General features: G+C 33.3%; 1 protein-coding gene across 1 annotated transcript; it reads right to left on the reverse strand.

Moving 5' to 3' along the window:
* Nucleotides 1-1,881: 1,881 nt before the first annotated feature.
* Nucleotides 1,882-11,829, reverse strand: Rad60 (DNA repair protein Rad60). Its single transcript, XM_088239896.1, has 8 exons — nucleotides 11,659-11,829; nucleotides 9,076-9,264; nucleotides 7,710-7,913; nucleotides 6,616-6,680; nucleotides 5,470-5,592; nucleotides 5,119-5,263; nucleotides 3,777-3,952; nucleotides 1,882-2,816 (listed from the first exon to the last, which is right to left on the reverse strand). The coding sequence occupies exons 1-8, from the start codon at nucleotides 11,711-11,713 to the stop codon at nucleotides 2,658-2,660; spliced, it is 1,116 nt and encodes a 371-aa protein (XP_088096022.1). The 5' UTR covers nucleotides 11,714-11,829; the 3' UTR covers nucleotides 1,882-2,657.
* Between the last annotated feature and the right edge of the window lie 4,881 nt (nucleotides 11,830-16,710).

Consider the following 16,710-nt stretch of genomic DNA (forward strand, 5'->3'; position numbering starts at 1 on the left):
TTACTCTCGTTTTGTTTACATACGAACGAACACTCTGTAGAGTATTTTGTAGCTCAATGCATATTAGTACCTTAAAGCTGAAACGCTGGAAGTCACACTTTTTGTGAAATTGAGTTATGAATGTCGTTTTGTTCATATATTCACATTTTATTAATGCTAAAAACATTGGAGTCCATCACCACTACTGAAAATAGCTTGTTCTAAAACACCAGCAGTCCAGTAATACTTAAAAGCTGAATATACTGATGTCCATTGGCATAATATGCACTTCACTGGATTGTGTAAAAGAGGGAAGCGAGTTCTTCACTGACTGGGATTAAAATGATTGGACATGATCAATTCGCCGAAATGATTACAAAACATTTTAAAAGCCTTGAAATTTTTCTTGTAAGCCACCAGATCTGTAATCCGACAGGACCTATAGCAGGGCTATGGATTGTAGCGAGAAGCTCCATTCGGTAGTCGTAGAGAGGGGGAAAGATAAAAGATCACAAGATGTGTTCAGAAGATTCGCCTCTGGCGACAGCGATTTATTTTTATTTAAACTTTTTTTAGAGCTGAAGAACTGGAATCCAGGTATCTAAGTGTATATCGTGGACAGTGATTGTCCGAGTGATCTCAACAAGTCTCCGATAGTTGTTGACAGCCCATCTCCGAAAACGATTAAAAATAAATTCAAGAAGGGAGTTCCCACTAAGACAATATCTGTCACAAATTTAACAGGTTCCCAGGGTCAGGTGAAATTTATATTTTTATTTGAATTATTTCAGTGGACTTAACGAATACTTTTGTATTACAATTTTCATGTGATTTTTTAAATGTTATTAGGTGTTAACATAAATTGTGTCCATTCAAAAATTTTTTTTTAATTGAGTATCAAAAGTAAAACAAAATGGTAAAGGTTACGTCATTCGAAAGGAAATTTTCTCCTCTACATTGTGTTTGCTTTTACGTTACATATATTATTTTATTTGATTACAAGCCTTTAAAATGGAATGTCAAATATACAAAAGTGAGCATTTTTGACACATTTCTGTTTAAGAGAATAAAGGAGAATACATTAGTGACTAATTTGCTGTAACTTTTTTTTTGTTGTGTCCTCCTTTTCTCTTTATTTGGAAAAAAACGGACACAAGTTATGTTAACACTCAATTAACATAAGTTATATCCATTTTTCCAAATGAAAAGAATAAAAAAAATTTAGAACAAATTAACAATGTATTATTATATAATAATTCCCTTTCGTTATTTTACAACAAATTAGTAAATATTTCATAACATCCTCAACGTACACTGAGCAAATATCGTAAGCAGCTTCGGGGCTTTATTCCTCGATTGAATGTGAACAGAAGGTGTTGAAAATGCTCACTTTAGTCTACTTGATCTTCCATTTTGAAGGCTTGTAATAAACAAACAAACCATCACACCATTTCCCCGTAAGGGTAGGGAGAGAGGATAGAATGCCACATCACTCTATCTTTGCATACATATCTCCCTTCCTCTACATTCATACATCTTCTCATGCACGCAAACCGATTATTCCGACTTTTAACATGTCCATCTTCGAGTATTTGTTGGATTTGGTCATGCCATGTCTTTCTCGGTCTTCCTCTATTTCTGCATTCATCAACATTCGCATTGTAATTATTTTTAGCCGTTCTTTCGCTGTCCATTCGCTCTACATTTCCAAACCAGAAACAGCGCTTCAAAGGCTAATTGCTCTATAAAGTCCGCACTTCACCCTTGAACTGCATTTTAACTTATTTGAGAAGGTGCTGCAGTGCTTATGTTTCTTGTATGTGTTTCATACACCTCCTTGAAGTATTCCTTCCATCTTGTTTTTATACTACTATCATTCACCACCATTTTTCCATCTTTTCCTTTTATTCTTGTCATACTTTCCACTTTCATTGCGGTTTTGGGAATTTTTACCACTTTCTGGAATATTTTTACATTTTCTTGGAAGTTCTCGGTAATTTTAATTTGCTCTCTTTCTTTCAACAATTTCTTTCGTTCACACACACACCTTGTTTCACTCTTTTCTTACATTCATTAAATACACTTTTTAATTCAGCATACCTACTACCAACCGCTTTATTGACAAACATAAGTCAAAACTTATAAAGACATACTCTTTCATACACTATCATTTTGGGCGACAGAAATGCAGCAACACCCTGGCAGGCTCTGTCTGTATCTGGGAACCCCAACCAGAGAACCAGGGCGTCACCGTGTTCCATCAAACCGCTTCCCTTTTTCTAATTTTTCATTGTACATATTATATCCAAACATTTATTCTTCATCACATCACATAATTTGTGAATTTTTTCACCCATGCGTCCCCTTATATTCCATGTCGCAATTCTGCATTGTTGTTTTCCTTGTCTGTGTGCCCCCATAGGAAGAGCGACTTGATGGGTTGCGAGCCTCACCGAAGTTCGAATGACGTATAATCTTTACCATTTTAAAAATAGAAGTATTCAACAACGCTGTAATTAATAAAATATTTTTAAATGACATTTAAATGTCATTTCACGGTAGTTTATTTACTGGGATTTGTTCCTAGGGAAGATTCTTTAAACATAAGCAACAACTTAACAGGCTAAGGGAAAGTTTGATGGAGCAGAGTTAAAAATGCATTTTCTTAAAGCAGATGTTTAGGGGCATACCTTAACATCGATACACTCGTCGCCTTCAAAATCCAATTTCCTAGGAGTTGATTCAACATCCACAACTTCCCCGTCAAAATACAACTTTAATTTGTCTAACGGCAACTCGTACTCTTCCGAATACCGCATCAAGGCATACGAGAACTTCTGCAAAAGAAATAAATATAATTTTAATCAATGTTGACGTTTTTTGATTTACACATTGTGTGCTGGAGCATTGCCCTGGTGAAAACTGGCAACAGATGACTTCCTAGATATCTACAAAACACCGATATTCGATACATGTGAAATGCGCTGAAAAGTAAAAGGATACTTCATAGGAAAAAGGGCGCTTAACATGTATATGCGCTTAATGCATATATACTTTCATGCATTGTAAATAGTCCGGATACTGTTGACAGGGATGATGAAAGAAAGAACATTGAAGTCAATAAAAATGAATCAAAAGTTGTTTTAAAACCCCAAACTGTTATTTGTTTATTATTTTTTATATCTATTACTTAAAAGACATTTTATTATTTTATATTGTCGGCCTCGTGGCGTTATGGTCAGCGCGTTTGCCTACCATGCAAGAGGTCTCGGGTTCGATTCCCGACATGGTTGATATGAAATATTTATTTTAAAGGCTGTTTTTACACTAAAATACTTCATAGTCCCTGGATCGGAACCTGAAGCGCAAGACTTATTATCTTATCTTCATGTAACAAAAATGATCCAAGATACGCTCCGATTGGTGTACCGATGCAGTGCTCTACGCACCATTTGGTGCGGAAAGGGAATGATGATTATTTTTTATAAAAGTTACTAGAATATTTAAGGAGAGAAATCCCAACAAAAAAACTGCATTTGTAATTTGGTGGGAATTTTAGCGAATGTACATAAAATTGCATATGTGAAAATTTTTCAGTAAAAAACAAAAAAAAAAGCACTAACAGCATTTTGCAGTGGTCAGCAGCCTGTTCCAACTTCACTGTTTTCAACTTGTCGCTCGGTACTTTCCATGTAGGCATATTAAGCTACATAATGCGGGTCAGGAGTGAAGTTCATTAATCAACCCTCGTATTTAAAAAATAATAATACAAAAATAGTATGAAAGATAATGCATACTTGATCAGCGCCGATCCAAATTTTAAATGGCTTGCCAACTTTGGTGTCTACACTCTGTAGTTTAATATGTAATTTGGCGCCGTTCTCATCCTTCCTTCTGCTATTTCCCCTTCCTACATATTGCTTGGCCGATTCCTCAACAATATGGGCTACACTTTGGGAGACAACACCTCCTTCTGGAATTATTCACATTTCAAATTAATTGATACATTTGGCTCTTTGCGTCTCCCTCACTGAGGGCACAGGTGAAGGCAAGATAGAGTGAGAGAGTTAAATATGCGTGTACTCATTTTTGAGAAAAAATACAATACCTACAATCAAATTAAAATATTAAATTAAAAAAAATGAGTGAAGAAGTTTTGTTTTTTTTTTCACTGCAAGTACTATTAAAAAAAAATATTTATGTCTGTGTCCGGGGGATTAAGAATACAGTTTTGTATGTGAATGAAAATCAGAATCCTGGACCAGTGTTTTTGACTCGATGGCTGCTCTCGGGTAAAAATCCTGAAAAAGAAAATGGAGTAAAGAAATGTCCGTCTCCTAGGGTAGAGATTGTCGCATTTGCCTGCCATTCTTAAGGTCGCAAGTTTGATTTCTGGGAAGGTTGATGTGACACATTTTCTTTTTGAATGTGATATTACACCGAAACATTTTATTGGCACCTGAAGCGTAAGACTGGTCCCCTTACTTTTCTGTAATATATCTTCGGGTTTCTGGCACAAGTTGGTAACTACAAATTATCGGAAAATGAGATGTCTTTATAAATGGCATCAAATAATCTTCGTTTGATAAATAAATAAAAATATTTCATATTTTATAGATACAAAAAAGAATATCTTATAATATTCAACACGTGCTTTTATTTGAATTGTCCATTTGAGATGAGCTTTTAACTTTAAAATTGCAATATCTCACAACTAGTAAAAATAGTTACCAACTTGTTCCAGACACCCGACGATATGATAGAGATACGCCACATTTGGTTTAGCAATGCACTGCCCTATGCACCATGTGGATTTTTATTTTATTTTATTTAGGAAACATACCCAACTTCACACTTTTTTAGCATTAAAGATATACATATTGTATGGAGACAGGCTCTTATATAATGTAAAGTCTTAGTGAAAAAATATGATTAATGAAGAGTAGCCATCGAGTTGAAAACACTCGTCCAGGATACTGATACTGGTTCTATTTACCCGCCTGAATACGGCAGATGAAGAATACATTAAATATGTTATATCTGTTTGTTTACTAAAAATATGTATGTAGAACTGTTGATTTCCCTAATAAAATAAAATAAATAAATAATAACACTAACTGGTAAAATGTAGAGCCTTACCAATGAACTGACAAACGTTATAATTGAAGTCTGCCGGTGTATCCTGTGGTCGCAATACTCTGTCTCCGAGTGTGAAGAGAAGATGGTCCGGTGGTACATTTTCCAGGTTTGTGAAAAAATCGAATATTGATTTAATCTTTTGATACTGAAATCAATCAATCACATTAGAAATATTTTGAAAAAATGTTGGCATTTTAATCAGATAACATTTTGAGGGGGAATTTTCAACGAGTAGTAAATAACTCACTACTGTAAAGTGAGGCTCCTAGAATGGCATTCATTTGATTTTTGGGATCTCCTTGTTATTCCTATGCGTGGTTTAATAGACTGAGAGAAATAGTTCCATGTTACCTTTCGTATTGGGAATTTGTGGTACTCCTTGCTTCGCCAGTGTACTTTGACGGATATTTCTTCGTTTTCACTTTCCTTGTCCGAACAATTCAGACTGGTATCCAAATCAACATCATTCAATTCCTGGGAAATAAAAATTCATGAAGGTTTAACAAAGGACCATTGAACATTGCAGATGACTGCTGCGAGATATTGCATAGATTTATGTACTATTAAGCGTGTTGTCCAGATGCCCTTTAAAATATATGTATGTTTATGTAATAATATTTAATTATGTACGTGTTTCCACTTTCCATTATATTGCATCCCAACTCAACACAGAGCCCTTGGCCTCATAGAGTTTAGGATACGTTATTATTATATTTTTTTTGTAAAATGTATGTATTTGTATGAATAAATAAATAAAATATGTCTATAAATTAAAGGGAGAAAAGCAAATGTTTTAACAGTATAAACTCAGACTAACATATTACAACTGGGATGGAGGACATTTTATAAAAGGCAATATGGAAGTTTAGCCATTTACAGTGGTATTCTACATCTTCTCTATCCCCTAGAGAGTAATTAATTTGAAGATTTATATTTTTTTAATACGACGACACTTTGCTTCATATAATGGCCACACTGATGATTAAACGTCAAATGATGTATAAAACTGTTTAAAAGACGGAAAAGAAACTAATGCGGTTTGGTCAACCTAGTTAAGTGTTTTGAGTAATGGTTAAGGTAGCAGTAATGTTCTTAATGAAAATCATCATGTTCTATTTTATTTGTTCATATTTATTAGACATTTAATCATCAGTGTGGCTAGATATGAAGCACAATGTAACGCATGTAAAAAATAAAAATACATAAATTAATCACTCTTTAGGGGGTAGAGAAGATTCAGAATACCACCCCAGGGATTATGATCTGTCTTTTTGCGGATATTTTGTGGCAATACCTAGTACATAGGTGAAATAATTCAGTTGGATGAATCTCACCCGCACCAATAAAGGTTTCAGAACTTCGCAAAAATCAACAGATGCAAGAATTATGGATTCCACTACAATATGGATTTAAATAAATAAATGCCTCTATTTTTAAAGCCTCAACGCGGTTAAATAGTCTAGTGTTAATTTTTTTTTCATACATGTTTTTACTTACATTAGGTTTGGTTTGTGGCTTTGCAAATAGAGGCTGTGAAGAATCTTCTTCATCAGTCCAACAACCTGCAAATAATATTCCATTAAGCATTTTCAGCATTTGAACACATAAGTACCTGTAATAATGTTTTGATCTAAATACATATGTCTATACGTATTGTTTGTATATTAAAATAATCTTTGTCTATCTATATAATATACAATTATACTATTATGTGTTTCTATCTGTTTATTTAACAATTTATTGATTCAGATACTTATATACAAAGGACAGTCAAAGCAATTAGATTGTATAGACGAACTTGGTCATTATGAGGAAGATGGGACCAACTGAATTTGCTCATTATAAGCATTACAGGTTATACGAGACTTTTTAAAATATGATCGCTATTGCATATTCTCACCAAGTATACAAATGTAGCATATATAATCGGGGTGTGGTCCTGTGGCTAGTGTCGTGAACTCACAGATTAGGGGTCCGAGGCTCGAATCCCATTCTACCCAACTTGATTTTTATTTTCTAATAATGAGTCATTTACAACTTGTTGAAAATGACCCTTAAATTTTTTTTTCTTGTTCTTATAGTTTACGCAAATATTTCTTTAAAAAAATAAAATAAAATAAAAAGTTGTAAATGGTAATGAGGTGCCGATCTAGTACCTATTAATTTCACAAAATTTTGATTTTTTATATGCAATTGAAATCATGTGCGACATGTACTTTTTCAATGTTGCCAGCAGTAACAGTTCTTATGATTTACCCAAATATTTCATTTTGAGGGCCATTTTCAAAGAGTTGTAAATAACTCACTATTAGAAAATGGGAATAAAGTTGGGGTAGAGTGGGATTCGAACTACAGACCTTAATTAGGTACATTAGACACTTATACTGTGTCATAAACATAATCTGATTAAGACACCTGGCGGCATCTGTCCTTTAAGTTAGCCGCCCATTAGGATTTTATTACTTAAGTTCTTATTTCAAAAACAAACTGTCATTCCTATTGATCGTGTCAAACGATATAGTAGAATTCCTGCAAGTCAGCGGTTCGTTCGGATAGATTTGGTATTATGATGGGTTTGTGATGATCCCTACCTAGATTGACCACGGCCTGCACATTGGAGAATCGGTGACGTCCGCGCGAGCGTCGAGCCCCCCGCGTGGCGGGAGTGCGGCGAGCTGTGCCGCGGCTGCGCCGGCTCCGTGGGGGCGCCGCCCCCAGCCCCGCCGCTGTGGGGGGTTCGGTCTCCTCGGCAGTCACGTGTGCTCGGTTGAAGTTGGCACATGCTCTAGATATGTCTGAAATAGTAAAACAAATCCAAATAGATCATATGCAAATTTTTTAAGCATAGGGACCGAAAGGGTAGTAGGTACATATTTATAAACAAGTAATCCTCTAATAAGTACCTCTTTGTGTCCAGGCGGATAGAGAATACAGTTCTGCGTGTGAAATAGAACCAGAATCCTGGAGAAGCATTTTCGATTCGATGGCTACTATCAGGTAAAAATCCTGAAAAGGGAAATTGAGTGGGGACAAGTCCACCTTCTTTGGTAAAGGTTGAAGTCCAGGTTTTGATCCTTGGCAAGGTCGGTGATAAATATTCATAATGTTGGTTTAATACTGCAATATTTCACTTTCGTAAAAGCGTGAAGCGTAAAAATGACCACCTCACCCTTCACGTAACAAAAATGATCTAATTTAAATTAAAATAACACAACTTATTTTCTAATCATTTATGGCTGTTTTATTTAAATTAAAATTATAATGAATAACTATAAAGTTAGTGCTAAACATATTTCCGTAACAAATATTTCTGTGTAACTTGTTACAATAGATATGACACCGGCTGTCAGCATCATTATTTTGGTATGTGTTTTGAAATGGTGAAAAATGTAAAAAATAATTTTATTATTTTATAAATTGGAATGTATTTATGAATAAAATGATTTATCTGTTTTGTTTCGGATGCATACTGTAATTAAAGCATTTTCTCACAAAAAAGTTATGCCCCTTTTCCAGGTGGCATCACCTCTGATAACAATAAGTTCATATAAAAAAAAATATTTACAAACCATCTGACAAATCGCATATTCACAATTCGGCAGTTTAAATGATTTTGTAAATATTTTTGAATTTAATAAAGGTTATAGTATTTTGGGATTACTACAACTAGGTAACTTCTTAATCTGCATTTTTGAGTTACCCGCTAGAAACACATCTTTGTATCTTCCTCCACGAATGCTACAAATAGAAAAGTTGTGATGCATTGAAATTATATTATGATGACTTGAATGCACAACATGTCTATTTGTAGCATTCATGGAGGATACAAAAAATGGGTTTTTAGTGGTTAACTAAAAATTGCTGATTTTGAAATTACCTAGTTGCAGTAATTACCCCACGATATAAATGTATTCATTAAGTCCTTTTAAATAACTAAAATTAAAATACGAATGTCACCTGACTCAGTTGACCCAGTTGAATCGGTAGCAGATATTTTCTTGGCGGGAACTCGCTTCTTAAATTTTTTATTTTTTGTGATTTTTGGAGACGGGCTGTCGACGACGATTGGAGACTTATCGGAATCACTCGGACAATCACTGTCTACGGTGTCCACTTTGATGCCTGGATTCCAATTCTTTTTCAGCTCTAAAACGGTTAAAATAAAAATAATTCACTATCGCAAGAGACGAAATTAGCAAGCAGTTCACAATTAAGTTCTGGTACCTAATGGATGAAAAAGTAATAAATAAGTTCAGGTGTTAATAAATAAATACGGGGCAAAATCCGCGAGGAAAAAATAAAAGATATGGAATAAATTTTTAATAAGTAAAAAGTATGTGCAAATACTTCAGTTTGGAGTAGGGTTTCCTAAACTATGTTCCGCGGAACACCGGTGGTCCACGGAGCCTGAATAAATATTCCGCAAAAAATGGAGTAATTCTATACGAAATTGACTCTTTTGCAATATTTTTCCACAACTAATAAAGACGATACCTGGGTTCGGAATTCATTTTCCATGACAGATAAAGTAGGCTTAACCCTATCCCCGTGTTGAAATTTGACATATTTTATTTATTAGTTTAAACATTTATTTTACGTTAACATATTACAACAGAATTGAAGAACATTTAAGAGAAGGTAATATAGAAGTCTAGGCATCTACAGGGCTTATGACCTGTCAATGGCTGGTATAAAATATTGTTGATAAATCCACCTGGCCCATGAAGAAATATAGAATTGAAGGAATATAGATATTCAAATATGGGCAGAATGGTGAATGTAACAGTGTGTAAAGTGGCCACTTAAACCAGCCATTGTCAGGTCATAAGCCCTGTAGATGCCTAGACTTCTATATTACCTTCTCTTAAATGTTCTTCATCTCTGTTGTAATATGTTAATATAAACAGCTCCCCAGGGAGTTGAATCCAGTCCTTGTCTACAAAAATTTGGACAAACTCAAAATATTGTTGATTTATTTTACGTATTTTATCTATTAGTTTAAACAATAATTTTGTTATTGACCATGAATATAATATATAGACTCTATACTCGATGAATACTTAAGCTACAAACCTTTTTGATAGTAAATTACTCACATATGCTGTGTGCATAGTTGTGCTGTCATAGGCGCTCACAGACGTATGTGAGTACCGCGGTGAATGGGTTAAGCGCAAATGATTATAAAATTCCATTGATTTAAAAAGTGACTCTGATTTTAAACAAAAATACAAAGATTAAATTATAATATCAAGTCGAGTTTGTTAGAAGAGTATACCTACTCATGTGTCAAAACAAGATATCATTGTTTTACTTCTGTTTTTTACAAAAATTACTAAACAAACTATAAATGTATTAATGACATTTTTTATTTTTATTATTATGAATTAACGCCAAGCTAAAACATAAGCTAAGTGTTTGGTTAATATGTTCCGATTTGCAAAGTATTCCATGGCTGAAAAACGGTAGGAAACCCCCTAGTTAAGAGATAAGGGAGTTTGAAAATTTCACTTTGTTTCGAAAAACTGAGTTTTTAAAACATTAAAAAAATTAAAAATATGTGTTGATGTTTTAATTCAAACTTACTTCCTTCTTACATATTCAAGCTTGTGGCAAATGCTATTCTTTTGCATCTAAATCTCATAAACGAGAAATTTGAAATTACTTTGGTTTTACACTCAAGATGCAAAATGCGAACAGAGGTCTGAGAATCAAATCCCCTGCTTGATTCCCATTTTCTAACAGTGAGTTATTTAAAACTCGTTGGAAATGCCTTCCAAAATTGAAATATTTGGGTAAATTATAAGAACTAAATCACTAAGAAAAATAAAACAATTAGGTACAAAGAGAATGTTTAAGGAAGCAGAGAAAAGATTGGGAAATCAAATTCAAGAAAAACTTGAAAACTATAATAATATATCTGCAGTTATTGCGATTGTGATAAATGCAGTACGCAAATTTCTATAAGCATATTAAAATTATTGTGGATTTAAAAGAAAACGCAGTTTTGTGATACATTTTGAATGACGAAAATTATTAGATTTTTTCTTAATGAATTTAATTAAACGTTTACTAAAATGATTCAGAGAACATCGCAAAAACGAAAATATTTTAGTCCTATTATACTTATGTGATAATGTAAAGAAGCAAGTATTCCTATTTATACAAGTTTTCACGTTATATAGGTGATTACTACATAGGCGTCAAGAAAAATCAATTTTAAACATTAAGTAATTAAAGTAAAATTTAAGTGAAATACAATTTATAATGCGACATTTTTTTACATCGCGATGGCGAATTACCGTGAATTCCAAATAGTCTAAAAATAAGTCAAAGCCTTTTTCAATAGAATATGATTTGGCAGCAAATTAAAATTCATTTCATTGAAAAAAATAATTTGATAACATATTCTTATGACAGTCATCCCCGCTGTTTACAAAATGCATACGTTTTTGACAATCAGTTGTTCAGAATGCTTTCGGCAAATTGACAGTTCTCGGTTTCAATGATAAAGTAACGATTGATTACAATAATTATACATACCGTGTAATTTCTGTGCTGTGTTCCCGTAAAAATCATCCTCAGAAGAAGACGACATTTTTGCGAATCACGATTATCACGAAACACCAATAAACGTTTTACGTTTACCGTTCACAATATTTTTAATGCTAAGCTAATGCTTAGATTTTTTTACGGAGAAATCGCCATGTTCACAAATACAGACCACAAACAACCAACCACAGACACCGTAAAAATGTCGTCTATGTGCAAATGTACCAACATGAAAGAGCAAAACAAATATGTATTCAAACTAAAATGTTTTAGAGTTTACTTTCAGTAATAATGTATACATTGAATTAGTTTAGTTGTTTCTTTTTACTTACATGCGTATTTCATAAAGTATAAGAATGTCAAGAAGGCAACTAATAATAATTTAATAGTTTAATAATAAAAAAATGTTTTAAAAAAAGGATGAAGGCAGGGGCGTGAATATATTGAGTAGAGGGTGAATCACAAAGGAATACCGTATAATGGGCTATATTGAAAGGTTGTTATATTATTGATCAAAGGAACATTTTTTTCAAAGCTTTCCTGATGTGAAAGATTTCCATATTATTTAGGTACTTTTAGCCCTTTTTTATTTGTTTGTGAAATTTCAATTATTTCTCCCACAACATAAAATATTTTCGTAACCTAATCAGTGCATGTAAGGGTTTCTTATTAAAATGCATGTCGTGTTGGTTTTATATTTTTGTGCAACAACTATAGTGAAGGTGTATAGTGGGTTTTGCAAGTTGGTTTAATTGATGTCCTGACGAAGAGACGGGTACGTCTTGAAACCGGTAGACACAGAAAAGTCGGTAAGTGGTTATAAACAAATATTCAATAATATTTAACAAAATGTTTGACTACACAAAGTTAACGCTTTGAATATTTAAAATAAATGCTTTTATTATTTACCGCGTGTAAGAAAACATGTTTTGTATCTAATTTCCCGTAGCATTTAACTTCCTCAGTATACGTTATGTTGTGGCCACCGGCAACATTTTTCCGTTTATTGATGTTTAACAGGCACACAAATATAATATGTTTTTATAATAATCATACAATTATTGTACGAGGTTCAACTTTTAAATGTCAGAAACACTAACCGACCAACTCGTGACGTCGCGGAAAAAACCACTGTACTTTTTTCATTGGTTTGTAGTAGCAAGTAGCGTTTGATGTTTTGCATTTCGTTCTCCATTTTGAGACGAATTACTTACCTACTCTGTTTCCTCGAAATTTTAGAGTATAAGGTTTAGTACATGTTCACTATATTATCGATAATGCATCACACAGTTTTTCTAAAATAAATTATCTAATCAAATTACCTATGTATTATTTATCTTTTAATTATTTTCTTTAAAAAAAGTCAATTATTCATGCTTCAATCATAATAATTAGGTACCTACCTGTATATTTTTTTTTTTACGAGTTTCTTGACAATATATTTTTTTGTCTCATAGGTATCGTAAAATAAAAGTTTTAGGGTTTTGTTTCAAGTAGCTTTTCATAAATGTGACATAAAATATGCATTAAGTTACTCAAAATTGAATCAATATTGAACCATTCAAACTTTGATACGGAATTTGAAATAATATTTTTTGAGCTTGTAGAAAGGAACTGGATTTTACCCCCAGGGGTTTACAAGATTAACATATTACAACAGAGATGGGGAACACTTTAGAAAAGGAAATATGGAAGAAGCGCAAAATGTTGGGATTTTTACTTAGGCTTCTAAGCCAATAATACTGATATGTACTTAGGTTTCTTTATAATTCGTTGGTGCGAAGCAAACTTGACTGAAGATCTCTGATCTGGGCGCTCCACGAATTGAAGTACTCAGTTATGCTGGAGATGGTTCAGAATAAATTTCTAATGCATTTTTACTTAAAGGAGTACGGATACCATTCGTTGCTGTGCCTGTTAGACTTCATACTGGGAATGCTTGGCTACAGTAATTTGAAGAAACTATGAAATGCATATTTGCTGATGTATTTTTTATTGATCCGTAGTATTACTTTTTATTTATGCTCCTAACTTAAGATATACCTTAAATCGTATCTTTTCGGATACCGACATATTTCATGTTACTGAAAGAAAGTTCAGAGAGGATACCTTTTTTTTACGCTTATTACTGGGTATTTTAATTTTACAATTTTTCGTTCAAATGTATTGTTTATTTTTTCCCGTGTTTTGTATGCCTTAAATATATTTTTTGTAATATACATAAATGTATTAAAAAATTAATTGAAACATTGACATTTACAAAGCTATTACCTGTCGCTGGCTGGTTAAATGGCAACTTTACACACTTTGTAAAATTCACCATTCTGATAATTGGTACCTACTTGGCAACAAGGACTATTTATCGTTGTTTAAATTTTATTTAAACAACATCCATTGCTTTTATTCCAGATAGTAACATAGTTCTACATTATCTCTAATAGTAACATCAGTTACAAGATATAGTTCATTTCGTAATTTGGTATAGATCAGAAGAACATTTTCATCAAACGGATTGAGCAACCGTATTTTTCAAATTTTCAGTAGGTAATTCATCGTGTTTCCGTATATAAGCGGATGAAAAATACAGTTCTGTGTATGAAATATAGCCTGAACACTAGACGAGCGTTGTCGACACTCGATAATCGATTGAATCGGTGCAACGTAAATTTTTAAAATCGTTAATATTTAGAATTGGATTAAATACTTTCATAATTAACTATTATGATCGTCTAGGGCACTTTCATATTTTCATTTTAGAATTCAGAAGAATTTTGGCTGGTTTGATATTCTTGCACAAATTAATATCTAACTGTATAGAAGCGCATGATATCCTTGCTGAGATTAACCTTAATGTACCTCACCGTAATATGCGTACCAATGGTGTCTGCTGTAGGAAATTATAAAACCAACATCGGTTTATTTTCACCTTTGCCAAGGATCCTCAGAACAGTGAATAAAATCACATTAAACGGTACTGTCGATGTGTTCCTACAGCAAAGGTAAGCATTCAAGAAGCAAGCGGTTTTATCACTCCCGATTCGCAATAACACACTTGCCATGTCCGCCTAGATTATGCCATAATTATACCTTTGTAAATTTAAATATACTTTAAGATTGTTTAGATTAAATGTTATTATATAATATATACTCAATAATGCCAATCTGTTAGAGCTTTCATAAGCCAGTTATAACACAGGCAGAGATAACACGGTTGGCGCGTTCGTCAATCATGCTTGAGGTTCTAGGTTAGGTTCCTGGCAGGTTGACGTGAAATATTTATTATAATGGTGCTTCATTGCAATATTTCTCTTGAATGACACCTGCAGCGTAAGACTGATCACCTCTCCATCATCTAATCGATGATCGAAATTCGCTGCATTTGATGTACCAATGCGGTACTAATTACTACCTAGGTGGTGAAATCAAGTCCTTGTCTAAAAACTCGAAATATCATTATAAATTCCGATCAGAATTTTGATTGTTTGATTCCTACTTAATTTTCTGTAACTTAATTCCTATTTTCTACAACGGCCTCCATGGTGTAATGGTCAACACGCTTAACTCATGCACGGAAAGTTTCGGGTTCGATTCCCGGTGAGAACACAAAAAAATGTAACGTGATTTTTCTCAAGCTTGGGTGTTCTGTGCTGGGATAAGGAAGTTCGGTGTTTCTATTAAATATTTTTATTTGTTAACGGACTATTAAACCAAGCCAAAAATAATAATAATAATAAAATATGTATCGTATTATCATCGCTATGATTTTTTAAAGTTTTGTATTTCTAAAATATTTCGCGTGTGACGTCAGAGGTTCTCTTCCACTAATGCTTGATCAGTTCCGCCTAAGAGTCCATTGACTGCAAGCAAACCAGAAATCTTCCATAATTTTCGTATCATTGGTTGATTCATATGAACCAGTGACGTCGTTCAAAGTTGTTCGTTTTTACCAAAATATATATGTATTTTTTTGTACATTTTTTGGAAACTTTGCTGTACAATTTAATGCTCCAATTTTTGCCGCGCGCAAGAAAACATTTATTGTATCCAATTTTCCGTAGGGCTGAAGTTCTTCATTCATCACTGTAATTGGGCCGCCTGGCCTGTTGTTTTTTTTAAATGCAGAAATGCTTCCTGAATCTAGGACTTATTTACCGTTGATGATGGTCTGTTGAATCGCCTATCCAGAGAGGTGGATCTTTTACATGCTGGGATTACCAGTTTTAGACTCTTCCTCTCTAGCTATGTATCGTAATGTGTATTAGTGATTTAGTTGTCGTTGTTTGATATAGTTTTTGTAGACAAAGTTGTACTATTAATCAATTGTGCGTTCTTTATAAACATGTTTATGTAAATACCTAATCATACATGTACGTTGTAATTGATAGTTTTTTTTTTTTTTTTTTTAAAGGAATAACCCGCTAAGCCTCTATTTTGAGGCTTGTCAGCAGGTGGGGATATGGAAGAAGGTAATAAAAAATACACCACAACACCCAGACCAATTGAGAAAAAAATCTTTCTTGGATTTTTTTCTTGCAACTGGCGGGAATCGAACCCGCGACGCCAGTTTCACAGATAGCCGTCTAACCAACTGCGCCACGGCGCCTGTTCTGTATTGTACATTTAAATAAATAAAAACACGAAAAATATTCATGTTATGTGAGTACTTATTACACACTAGATTGAATTTTTCAGGATTTTTACCTAGAAAAGTAAAAACCGCTCATAAAGGGTTCTGGTTATAACGAATATATTTCACACACAATTCTATTCTTTATCTGTTCGGACACAATCAAAATAAATACCAACACGTGGAAAAATTGATGTTTAAACATTGGCGGAATGATTAATGTTACACAATGCTTACACACGGTGTGATGATTTAACAATCATTGGTGGGCAACCTTTTGTTATAAGAGTGCTTAATAAAAGTTTTTATATAAAAAAAAATTACAAATATTTTATTTAAAAAAATAAAACGTTAATAAAATTAATTAAATTTTAGTATCTGCATTTGTGTGTGAAATAGAATCAGAATCCTAGACG

Source organism: Micrasema longulum, unplaced genomic scaffold (genome assembly GCF_059751315.1).
Source record: "Micrasema longulum isolate JH-2025_06_02 unplaced genomic scaffold, ASM5975131v1 h1tg000117l, whole genome shotgun sequence".
Lineage (NCBI taxonomy): Eukaryota > Metazoa > Arthropoda > Insecta > Trichoptera > Brachycentridae > Micrasema > Micrasema longulum.